This window comes from Cylas formicarius, unplaced genomic scaffold (genome assembly GCF_029955315.1).
Source record: "Cylas formicarius isolate icCylForm1 unplaced genomic scaffold, icCylForm1.1 PGA_scaffold_6__28_contigs__length_40554024, whole genome shotgun sequence".
Lineage (NCBI taxonomy): Eukaryota > Metazoa > Arthropoda > Insecta > Coleoptera > Brentidae > Cylas > Cylas formicarius.
The window spans coordinates 37,847,693-37,859,620 of NW_026844347.1; the positions used below are offsets into that span (position 1 = coordinate 37,847,693).

The window sequence follows — 11,928 nt, forward strand, 5'->3', positions numbered from 1 at the left end:
TATGCCGTCATCGATGTTTTTATCTTGTAATTTGATAAATAATAAATTAAATATATTTAAAAAATAATTATAACTCAAAACTGCGGTATTTATATATATTCAAAAATTGCATTTATATTTACTGTTTTGATAGCACATCAAATTCGCCATGGTTGTAGTCGTACCAATTGACTCCTAACCCTACTGTTTATACTTTTAAATTTGTCTTTCGGATGCCTCTTAAAGAAGCAACTAGTGATTAATATAAAATGCTTATAGAACTTCTTCCAAAAAAAAGTTGCATACGATTTGCGGAAGACACCCCTGAACAAAAAGAAGCAGGCATGGGATGCAACTTTCTTCAATTAGTTGATAGGGGCAATAAAGGCCACAGAAGGGTAGAAAAATATCGAATAATAAATTTTAATGGAAAACATTTTTTTGAGATTAGTATTTTCCATTCTAGGCGTTTACTAAAAATAACGTTAAACTGAAAATCAGAAATAGGGAACCGTTGAATCAATAAATGAAAAAAAAAAGAACTTTTCCTGTAAAGGATGGCAGGATATCGAAGAGCTGAGATTATTAGATAACAAACTGTGACCCAAGATATGCAGTATATTATTTTCATTAAGATGTATTTTTGTTGTAAGTCATGTCTATAAAAAAATATTGTTTTTCTGCTACAACGGGCAATACGAAAGTAAATGCAAAACAAATTATACCTGAGTATATCTGAATTCCACTTTGAGGCAATTCTACAAACAAAACTAAATTCATAGCGTTGAAAATTGTCGTAGAAAAAATATATTTAGGTTATGTTTCTTGCTTGAAAATCATTTTCAAAATCAAGTTTCTTATCGTGCTAGTTTCCCTGCAAATTGGAATTATTGACATTTTTGACTTGGAATTGTTTCAATTTTTTTCCTTATTGCATATCAATTATTGAAATTTACATGGTCACTTGACACCTTTCAATTTCTTGAAATATCTTATTTCAATCATTGATTTAGAGTGTCTTCCTGCCAATCAGATAAACTGTGTATAAATATAGCTTAATAGGGGTAAAAGATTTACTTAAAATATTAATTTACAGGTACAAAAATACCAAAAAAAGTTTCTATTCCAGGACGCCATTTGTTTTTTTATTGGTCTTCTTGATGTAAAATTTTGTATTTGTTTTATATAATATCTTTATGTTTTTCAAAATAAAAAAAATTAAACATATTGCGATTGTTTCCATAGGAAACTTTCTTTTGTTATATTGGTATTAGTGAACGTCTGCTCTACTCTACCCTACCAAATTCTAAGGTTTATTGAAATTTCTGTCAAATTACGTTTTTACGTCATAATTTCAACATTGACATCCAGTCAAAGTGCATTTGTGAAAAATTTATTGACGTATCCCACCCCATCAACGAGTTAGCCGCCGTTTTCCGTCGCCACTTTTCCAAGTCCAAGTTTCCCGGCAGGTTAAAACCGAGTATTCCGAATCGTCGAACGGTGCGGTGAACGTCCAAAGCGTGTTGAAGTTCAGCGGCAAAGCGCGCCCTAGCGGCAACGAACTCCTACCATCCGACCGTGGGGTCTACGCGTGTAGCTTCGAGAACGAAGTGAGAAGGGCGGAGTCGACGATGCATCTGAAAATCGAACGTACGTATCGACGGCTGAAGCTCCGCTCACAGCCTTAACCGTGTCATTTTACAGACGAACCGATCGTACTGAACCAATACACCAAAGTGGCGTACGATATATCCGAAACCGCGGAGGTGGTGTGCAGGGTGCAGGCCTACCCCAAGCCCGAGTTCAAGTGGTTTTTCGGCAACAACGTCAGTCCGCTCCACTCGTCCTCGGAAGGTCACTACGTGGTGCACACCAGCGCCGATGACGACGACGTCTACACCAGCGTGCTCAGGGTGTCGCACATCAAGAAACAAGACTACGGCGAGTACGCGTGTCAAATCGTCAACAGTTTGGGCAAGGTGGAGACCAAAATCCGGCTGCAGCCGAAAGGACCGCCGGAAAGACCGACCAGATTGACCGCCCTGTACACGGGACCGACGTTCGTCACGTTGGGCTGGGAACCGGGCTTCAACGGCGGCGTCTTCAACACAAAATACTTCGTATTGTACCGGAAGGTGCCGAACGACGACGACGCAGTCGTCGAGGGCTGCGGCCCTGTATCGAAGCACACCAACTGGGCGGAGTCCGACTGCCAGCAGAACGTGCCTTGTAACGTGACCAATTTGGACCAGCACCAGACTTACGTTTTTAAGGTACACGCTTATTACACTGCTTTCACGAAATTAGAGATCTCTGTTGTCTGTGACGGACCTGCGAGATTTTTTTGAAGCCGCTCAACTTTGGAACCGTTCGAGGTGGGTGGTTCAAATTGTCCCACGTTATAATGCTGGGCGATGCGCAGCACCCTGCAAAATGTTGACTCGATACACGGCATCGGTGGCCATTTTTTTGGCTATTTTTAGTTTTTTGGCGCGGAAAGTCGCTACGAAACGTAGTAAATGCCCGAAATGTAGAGGTAAAGTCTGTTCATAGATATAACACCCAGGTAAGCTGTTGTCCGATCAAAGAAAAGTTAAAGCGGAAGATGCACGAGATTTCGGACGATAACCTAAAAGTATCCTTTAATCAAAATTGTACAGGGTGTGCCGGTTATTGGCAAAAAGCTAAAAACTGCCCTTTTTCGGAGTAAATTTTAAAAAATAAAAAAATTGTCTGGCAGCGCAAAGAATGGTTAGTTATTTGGTTAGGTAAACTCAAAATCTCAGTTCTCGGTGACAGATTTGGATCAATAACCTAAAAGTAGCCCTTAATTGACACTGAACAGAGTGTGCCGGTTATTGGCCAAAAAACTAAAACTGACATTTTTCGGAATATATTTAAAAAATCAAAAAACCGTCAAGAATAACAAAAAACAGCTATTTTTAGTCAGTCAGTTGTTAGTTATACTCGAGATCTGTTGTCTGTGACGGACCTGTGAGATTTTTGTGAAGCCGCACAACTTTTGAACCGTTCGAGTTGAGGGGTTCAAATTTTCCCACTTTCTAATGCTGCTTGATACGCCGTCGCCTGGAAAATATTGGTAAGATACACGACATCGGCGGCCATTTTGTTGCCTATTTTTAGTTTTTGCTCGGAAAGTCCAAATAAAACATATTGAAAAAATTGAAAATTTTTTTTCAAGACCACAAAAACTCGATTTTCTCGAAAACTGTATGTCGGTTCCAAAAAATTGTTGAAGCGAAAGATGCGCGAGATTTGGGCCGATAACTTAAACCTATCCCTTAATCGGGACTGTACAGATTGCCCCGGTTATGGACAAAAAACTAAAAACTACCAAAATTGTACAGGGTGTGCCAGTTATGGACCAAAAAACTAAAAACTGCCATTTTCCGGAGTGTCTTTTTAAAAGTCACAAAATCGTCAAGCATAACAAAGAACGATTATTTTTTGTTTAGTTAGTTAATTAGTTAAACTCGAGATCTTTGTTCTCTGTAACGGACCTGCGAGATTTCTTTGAAACCGGACAACTTTCGAACCGGTCGAGCTGAGGGGTTCAAATTTTCCCGCGTTGTAATACTGCGCAATACGCAGTCGCCTGGAAAATATTGGGATGATACACGACATCGGCGGCCATTTTGTTGCCTGTTTTTAGTGTTTGCCCTGAAAGTCGCCATAAAACACAGTAAGTGTCCGAAATGTCAAGGTATCGAGTCCCAAACATTAAAAAAATCAAAAAATTGTCGAGCATAACAAAGAATGGTTAGTTAGAACTATTGAACCACAGATCATTGACTCAAAATATTTCTGTGGTCTATCATTTTGAAATTATTTCAGGTGAAAGCGCTAAACACGAAAGGGATCGGCGAAAACTCGCAAGAAATCAAGGCGACGACCCGCGTGGATCGCATCCCGGTACCTCAGCGCGTCGCCTACGACAAGGCCACTAACACGTTGTCAATTAACGTTCCGGCCACATGTCTGCCTATGGTCGCGGTCGTCGAAACTATCAGCAACGAGAACCACCCCGTCACAGCTTGGCAGGTGATCGACACATTGCCCTTGCAGGTAGGCCTCGATTTTAGATTCTTCTTCTTCTTGACTTCCATTGGCCACAACTGCTAAGATCACTCGGCGACTCGCAACTATGGTTCAACATTTTCTTTATAACCTGAAGCGTGCCTTAATTAAAAGGGACTGGAGGAATCCATCCAAAGGAAACAAACTAATGGAAAATTCTTCTTTCTTCGCAACATTTCACCGATAGCAAAAAACGCCTTCCCCCGCTTCCTCCAAGGACCATCTGGCCTCCAACCAGCGTGGACGACTAAAAGCAGAGGGTCGACAACGATTATACACTTAATAACATTCACTAAACACTTAGAATACTAAATAGAGCAAAAAATTTCAAGTTTCACTGCAGAATCTATCGATTTTAGGTTATGCACTATTCACGTCTTCTTAAATAACCAATGCATCTAAATACTATTTATTTGGATACTGCGTCATTGGGCAATAGGCCTCTTGCCCTTTAGAATATGTTTCCTAAAAACAAAAATATCTTTACTCTGTAATTAGACCTAGAAAACTCGTCCGCTGCTTTTTCGTTTGGCGTCATACAGAAAAGCTACGCCATTCGTCCGACGTCACCAAGTACGTGGAGAAAAGCAACCCACTGTCATCGTACATTTTATGTTGTTTGGCCTATGGTTTGTGTTTGAGTTTATTCTTGGAGGCTTGAATTTAATTCGTGCGTTCGTGTGATTGTTATTTGTAATATTTCCATATTTCCAATATGTCCGAAGGATTTATAAAAGGGCCGTTGGTGGACTACTTGATCGTTTTTGATTTTTTCGCCAAGAACGAATTCTTCACGTGTGTTTATTTTCTTTTTGTAAGACGTCCTCCAATTCAGTTATTGAGACACTTATTCCGCAGGTTTATGTGTACTCCTGCAGAACATTGGCTATATACATTTTTTTCATATGTAATATTTCTCGAGTCCGAAGTACTGGCTTCGATTAAAATATCTTGGATGATGTGTCTTGTCCTTTACAAGGTGGATAAATTAGCCTTCAGCCACCCGGGCACCGCAAAATATACAAAATTAGAGTTTTTTCATTCTTTTTTGAATTACCATCACTTTCCATATCGTGCTACAACTGAAAAAAAATATCATGGCTTCCAGCTATTTTTTCCGGGTTTTCTTGAATAGGTAATTTAATTAATGTTTATATATTATAGTGCTAACGATAACGCTAAACCATTTTCAATTCGAAATTAACTAAAAACTCACGAAAAAATGTCAAGCTGACAACTGTCAACATGAAAACGTACCTCGTGACATCACCAACAACTAAAATGTCCAGATTACATTTTTTTAGCGGGAAATTGACCAGTTCAATTTTTTTAAATTTTTTAACATCACTTATAGTAAAAATATTTAGGGGGAATATTTTTTACGTCTTATTAAGTATTTTCATTCAATGATAAAACCCTATTCAGACGGTATGCGACAAGTTTTCAAGGCTATCTACTTTTTTCAAAAGTTCAAAGTGATTGAAAAAATGAACCCATGAGAGACGTCTAAGGTTATATATTCTTAAATGATAATAAATAATAATAAATAGTAATAGAGTGTTGTTCTATATTTATCTCCCGGAAAATAAGACCAGTAGTGGATCACCCAACCTTAAAAACTTCAACTAGTGTCACTAAAAAATAATTTTCATCGGAAATTATACTACAATATGGCAGATTATTTGTTCAGAAAAACAAAGGTCCTTATAATGACGACTGGCGAAGGGCGTTAAATGATTGGCCATAATCCAATGTTGCCGGATCTATTTGCCTTCTTATTTTTAGGTTAGGTTGTTGGTTGTTTCTCAATTCTGCCACTCCAAGCGTTGGCGGAAGTTACAACTTTTCCTGCATGTTTATTATTAATTATGGAATGACATTATGATCATTTTCCAAGCGTGTTGGTTGATATTGACTGATTTATCCCAAAAACGCCGTTGCTTCTTTCAACCGCCATTGTTTAACGTAGGTGTCCGGTCAGAATCCGACCTACAAAGAAAAAAGCCTCGACAAAATGATGACGCGTAGCTTCGGCGCGTTGGGCAGGTCTCTGGTCGACGAACCCATCGGCATGGACGAGTACAGTCCGCGCATAAGAGTGAAACTGTGCCTGCGCACTCATCACGACGACCACTGCGGCGAATTCGTCGAGGCGGAACGTGAGTCGCCCCGCCCCCAAATAAACCGGCTCCCCCGCTTGACCGCCATTTTTTTTTTCGCAGTGGGTTACGCCAACTCGATCCGCGAAGCGTCGGCGCTCACCACGCCCACCCTGATCGCGATAATCGTCACCTGTATCCTGTTCCTGCTCAGCGTCGCCCTCCTGCTGATCTTCTGCCGGTGCAGACGCGCCCAGCAGTCGAAGAAAGCTCAGCAGGCAAAAGATTACGAGATGGACTCCGTCCGGCCGACCATCATACCCGCGTCGGTGGGTCAGCAGTGTCAGGCCCCGCCTCCGTATTACGCGACTCCGCCCTCCGGTCTCGAGAACAAGGCGATGGATCTGGCGCAGCTCGCGCTGGAAGATCAGAAGGCGGTGTACGCGGCGACTCAGAACGGATACGGGTACCACGGCGAGCCGAGATCGGACTGGCCGTACTTGGACGCGGGGTACGCCCCCTCGCAGACCAACGGGAACGGCAGCGTCAATTCGCAGGACTCGCTGTGGCAGCTCAAGATGGCGGGCGGCGCGCTCACGCAGGGCTACGACCATAACGGCTACGCCGGCCAAGACGACTACGCCGCATACCCTCAGGATCCGTACGCGCAGGTGAGTCGCAGAGGCGATGACATTGGTATATGGTTTTCTTAGCGCCTTGGAAATTTTTATTTAATTCATTTTATTTTCAAGATCTGTAAATTAATCCCAACATCAATGGTATGGTGTGGTGGTTAATGAACGCTTTTGGCTATTCTGTGGATAATGAATCCTATGCTGGTCATAAGTGACCTGGGAATTAATTTAAAATCTGAGCTATCCTTTGTTTAGGACAAACGAGCCTTTTATGATGTTGGATTTTCTCAAAAGGAATACCAGGAATTTCCCTTTCTCTCTATTTCTCTTTACACTTTTATCATAAGTTCACACTGTTTTTTAGCAATTATCCTTTTGATCTTCTTCTATCTTTCCAACTAACTAATGGATTGTCTACTTTTTCGATTTGAACCTCACACGTAACACATAGACATGGTCACCTCACAAATTGTGGAGCTAGTACATTTACATCACATACCTCAGCCATGGCCAATCAGTGATCATTCGTGATCTGGAGTTCAAGTGAGAGCTTAATCATCCGGTTTCATTTCATTTAATAAAATTTAAGCAGTTTTGCTAATAAGTAAATAAAATGGAACTCTCTATAAAAAAAAACTGACAATTTTCATCAGATCAGCTGATTCCAACAAGTCAATTTTTTCGACTCAATGGATCAAATTCGTTTTGTGCATCATCGAAAACTTCTTCTTCTCGTTCCGTCTCCTAACGGAGGTTGAATATTGCATAGTTGATTGGATGTCAAAATCAACAAAACAAGTGTAGACATCTTGGTTCATCGAAAATTATTATATCATAAATACAGTCAGTAAAAATGATTTTAAAAATATTAGTTTAAATTATTTAGCTACATTATTTTGCATATTAATATAATTTTGTAGTTGTTGATATACACATTGTTGGTTAGTTTTATGTCTTTTTCTTAACCTATAATGACAGTAAAAAAAATAAAAGCAAAATAATGTAGGGAATTATTAATTATCATTTATTATTTAACAAAATATATATAAATTTACTGTTAAAACCAAAATGTCATATTTAAAATGGCATGCCTAATTATTAGAATAATGAAAAACAATGACACAGATAAAACTGTTGCGTTTTCAATGCTTTAAACATGAACATGAAACGTTTCTTTAGAGGTGGAAAAGACATTTAAGTCGGTCAAGAGAAAATGGTGGAAATTATGGAAAAGACCAATGTTTTAAGATTTTTTTTTTTGTAAGACGTCTTTTCTTTGGACGCCTTTGGAGCAAACTATTATAAAAACATGGAGATATAGAATGGAGATTTTTACCAAAATTACCCCAAATTCAACCTCCTTTTTAAATCCTCTCGTAAATTTTGTCATTCATATTTTAGGTTATGATAAAATATATTGAGTTGCGGTGTTCACTTGGTTGTATCATCATGCACAAAATTAATTTTTTGCCAATATGCTAGAAAACGCCATCTGGTGGTAGGGTACTCAAACGCAATCTGATATTAAAATCCATGCTCTAGTTATCGAAATTTGTTTCCGGAAATGTTGGAGAACCGCCACCTCTTTCTTTTTTAGAGGTAGAGTGAATGTGTCTCAGCTTTTTAACAGTGTTCGCTATTTATTAAAGTAAGAAATTTTTGCACCAAGCGGGTTTTACAATTCAAGAAGTCAATCACGCCCTCTGGTTTCGGTTTCAGGATAATTTTTGCCCGAATTGTTTTTTTTTTTCAAATTTTTACGAAATTCGACTCTTGAAACAATGCGTGTGCGTTTATTCCAAAAATGTCGGAACAGTCCCCCACCACTTTTCAGTTCAGTTCAGTGTTTTTACCCCCCAGGATTTAATTGGGCAATGTAATGCAAAAAGATATAAAAATATTTGAAGTTAACGTCGTAAATATCGCTTCTTAGGTCCACAAGCCCAAGAAGAGGTTAGAATCGCCGTACCATGACGTCAGCGGCCTGCCCGACCCATACCTGGAGCCTTTGGACGAGGACAAGCCCCCGCCCCCGGGTCAGCACATGTCGCTCGGCTACGAGGAGTCGCTCGAGAGCGGCTACTCCACCCCCAACTCGAGAACGCGCCGCGTCATCCGCGAGATCATCGTATAGACGCAGGTCCGGGCCCAACAGCCGGCCGCCTTTTGCCCCTCCCTCCCCCCGGTACCTGAACATTGACCGCCGGTCGACGTTGTCACGGAGAGATTTTTTTTTAAGTGTTGTGTTTCCAAAAAAAAGTAATAAATAAAAAATATTGTCGGCAAATATGTGTAACGAGTGAGATAAATGCGAAGTGCTGCGCGGTGATCACCGTGCGAGGTTGAAATGTGATTTTACTTGCAATAAGTGATTCTTGTGCCCTATAATTTGTCGGATGTCATATTTTTGTAAGTATGTCTTTTTTGGGTGAAAACGCACGTTACTTTAGGGGAAGGTGGACGTGGGGCGCGGTTTCTATGGTTATGAGTAGGCCAACACTCCTAGAAGGCTGGTAGAGAGAGAAACCCCTCGCGAAGAAAGAAAGGAACTGCATACAGTGTGTCCAATACAGGATCTGTATTGAACAGTTTTGAAAATCCTAAATCGCAGACATGAAGAGAAACAGGATCTTTTTAAATTTATTTTCGAAATATTCCGTAATTTTTTTTATTTCCGCCATATCAAATATTTTCATTATTACATAGAGAGTGCGAAATGCTCTTTAATGATGTATCACATGATGCATTTATCGTTTAGAGTCACAAAAGCAAAATTTGATTTTTTTTATAGTAGGCTGTGATCGCTCCTAACAGACAGAAAAACAAAATTTTTTGACAATTTTATCGCTATAAACTTAGTGACTGTTTGACAGGTTAACGTCAGTTACAATACAGAAGTTATGCGCTACGTGGCCTTTTAATTTATTCAAAATCTTTTATCATAACCTAACGCAACGCATATAAATTAATAACTCTATCCCAACATTATAGAAACTAAACATCAATGGTCTTTAATGAACTTTCAGAGTGCCTCCCGTCATTTTCTATTTAATACGGATGTACTAATCTCAGCTCTTGAAAGTTTGCCTACAGCATTTCAGATACCCCAAGGTAAAAGTCTGGAGCAGTACAGTCTGGAGATCTGGCAGGCCACGGAAACAAACTGCCCCTTCCTATCCAATCGTTCGGATAAGTCAAATTTCACAGCCTACTAAAAAAGCAAACTATTTATGACAATCTCGGTAATTAATAAACTAGTTAATTTTTAACAGTATTGATAAAGGAAATAGAATTTATATATTTATATATTATTAGATGGGGCACAAAAATGCTTTTATCGTCATTCCTAGAGTCACAAAAGCAAAATTTGATGATCGTTCCCGACAGACATTCAGAAAAAAAAATTGACAGTCCCATAATCGCTATAAACGTAATGGGCTTTGAAAATAGAAACGTTTATGAGCCGCGTGGCCTTTTAATCTATTTAAAAACGAAAAGAAATTCTTTTTTGCCATAGTAATACGCCAGATATACTTAAGATTGTGTTGAGTTCCACCTATGATTAGAAAATAATCGCCATTTGTTTGAACATCCTTTTTTAATGGAGACTGTAAATATTACTATCAATGATATTAACTAATCAACAATATGTATTAATTATTGAATTACACTTAAAATTGAATAATTATTTATTTATTTTTATGTCAGTAATTCCAAGTTGCTCCAATGTAATTAATAAGTACTTTTATTCGAAATTTTTTATGCCATTTATGCCATAGTCGGTTGAAAGCGATCATGGCCTACTACAAAAAAAAAACGGTTCATACAATACATCATTTAATAGCATTTTTTATGCTCTAATAAAGTGTTCTTATAATGTACTGATCCCAAGTTCTCTGTCTAAGAACTTATTATATTTATTACATTACAGCTAGAAGTTTCGCACCGTGGCCATTTTTGTTTTTCCTTCTATAGGTTCACATCTGTGGATTTTCTTTAGCGATTTGAAATTTGACGCTATTTTTTGTCTCTAAATTTGATCCACATTGTCGTAACCCCAGAATAAATGCGTGTTCTGTCTCTCTTTGTGAGTGAATCAGCTTGTGTACTCATACATACCAACTTTCTAGAACTGTTGACATTGAAAAGAACTAGCTACGCCTTGGCTTGAAACTCAAATTGTTTTTCAACTATCATAAAATTGGTAAAAACTATTAGTTTTGAATTTCAATTTTTGTCCGTTTAATTAATTAACATATTATCCAATCACAGACATCTCACCAAGGTTTAATAAGACTAATAACTATAACAATTATGCAACTAATACTTATCCAGCAACTTCTCAAAACAATTTGTAAACATACATGGATACGTTAGAATAGGTATTCATAAAAGTCGCGCCCTCTACTAAAAAAAAATTGTACCAACAGTCCAACTCAGCCCTCCAAATTTGTTGAAGAATTTACTTTGTCGGACGCTTGGTTTGATTTCGATGTGCCAAATAAACACTAACAAAATTCCCACAAATGCTCGTTTATATTATATTTGTAATGTTTGTATTTCATGTTTGTATTATAATTATGTACTTAAATTTTATGATTAGGTTTTAAAACTGATGTGTTTTCAATTCGCCTCCGGGCACGATTTTAAATACTTTGCTGATCTCATACCTTTGTCATTCCGGCGTTTCTTTTTTTAAATTTCGTTACTTGAACAGCTTCCCGAGGACTGATTAAAGAACCGCCACTTAAAAAAAGAAACTTACCGGAAATCCGCCAAACGAAGTTATAAATTATTTTAAAAATATGTTTTTATTGTACAAAAGCGTTAGATATAATAACACTACAAATTACGCGCAAATGTTTTCGATTTACCCGTGGGCATGGATCAGAAGGAGGTAATTTATTTTTTATTGTTTTAGCGGACAGATTTTTTAATGTGTAAAGATCTTGTGTAAATAAAACTTGCAGAGACTATTATTTCCTAGGTTTAAGGTTTATCGTTTAAGAGACATTGCAATTTTTGTGTAAATAAGTATCGCACTTGTATGGCACTTATTCCGTTTTTAGTTTTTGTAAATAAATGTTCATAATTAAGATGCAAAGACGTTTTAA

The 11,928-nt window shown here is 38.3% G+C and overlaps 1 protein-coding gene across 3 annotated transcripts in view; it reads left to right on the forward strand.

The window, feature by feature from the left end:
- The window catches only part of LOC132703035 (roundabout homolog 3), a 292,435-nt gene extending 280,525 nt beyond the window's left edge, over positions 1-11,910 (forward strand). For all 3 annotated transcript variants that reach the window (XM_060672056.1, XM_060672057.1, XM_060672058.1), the window contains 6 exons: positions 1,452-1,632; positions 1,687-2,255; positions 3,838-4,068; positions 6,050-6,239; positions 6,303-6,850; positions 8,748-11,910. In XM_060672056.1, the coding sequence (XP_060528039.1) occupies positions 1,452-1,632; positions 1,687-2,255; positions 3,838-4,068; positions 6,050-6,239; positions 6,303-6,850; positions 8,748-8,948 (1,920 nt within the window). In that variant the 3' untranslated portion in view covers positions 8,949-11,910. The remainder of the gene's footprint in view (positions 1-1,451; positions 1,633-1,686; positions 2,256-3,837; positions 4,069-6,049; positions 6,240-6,302; positions 6,851-8,747) is intronic.
- The last annotated feature ends 18 nt before the right edge of the window (positions 11,911-11,928 follow it).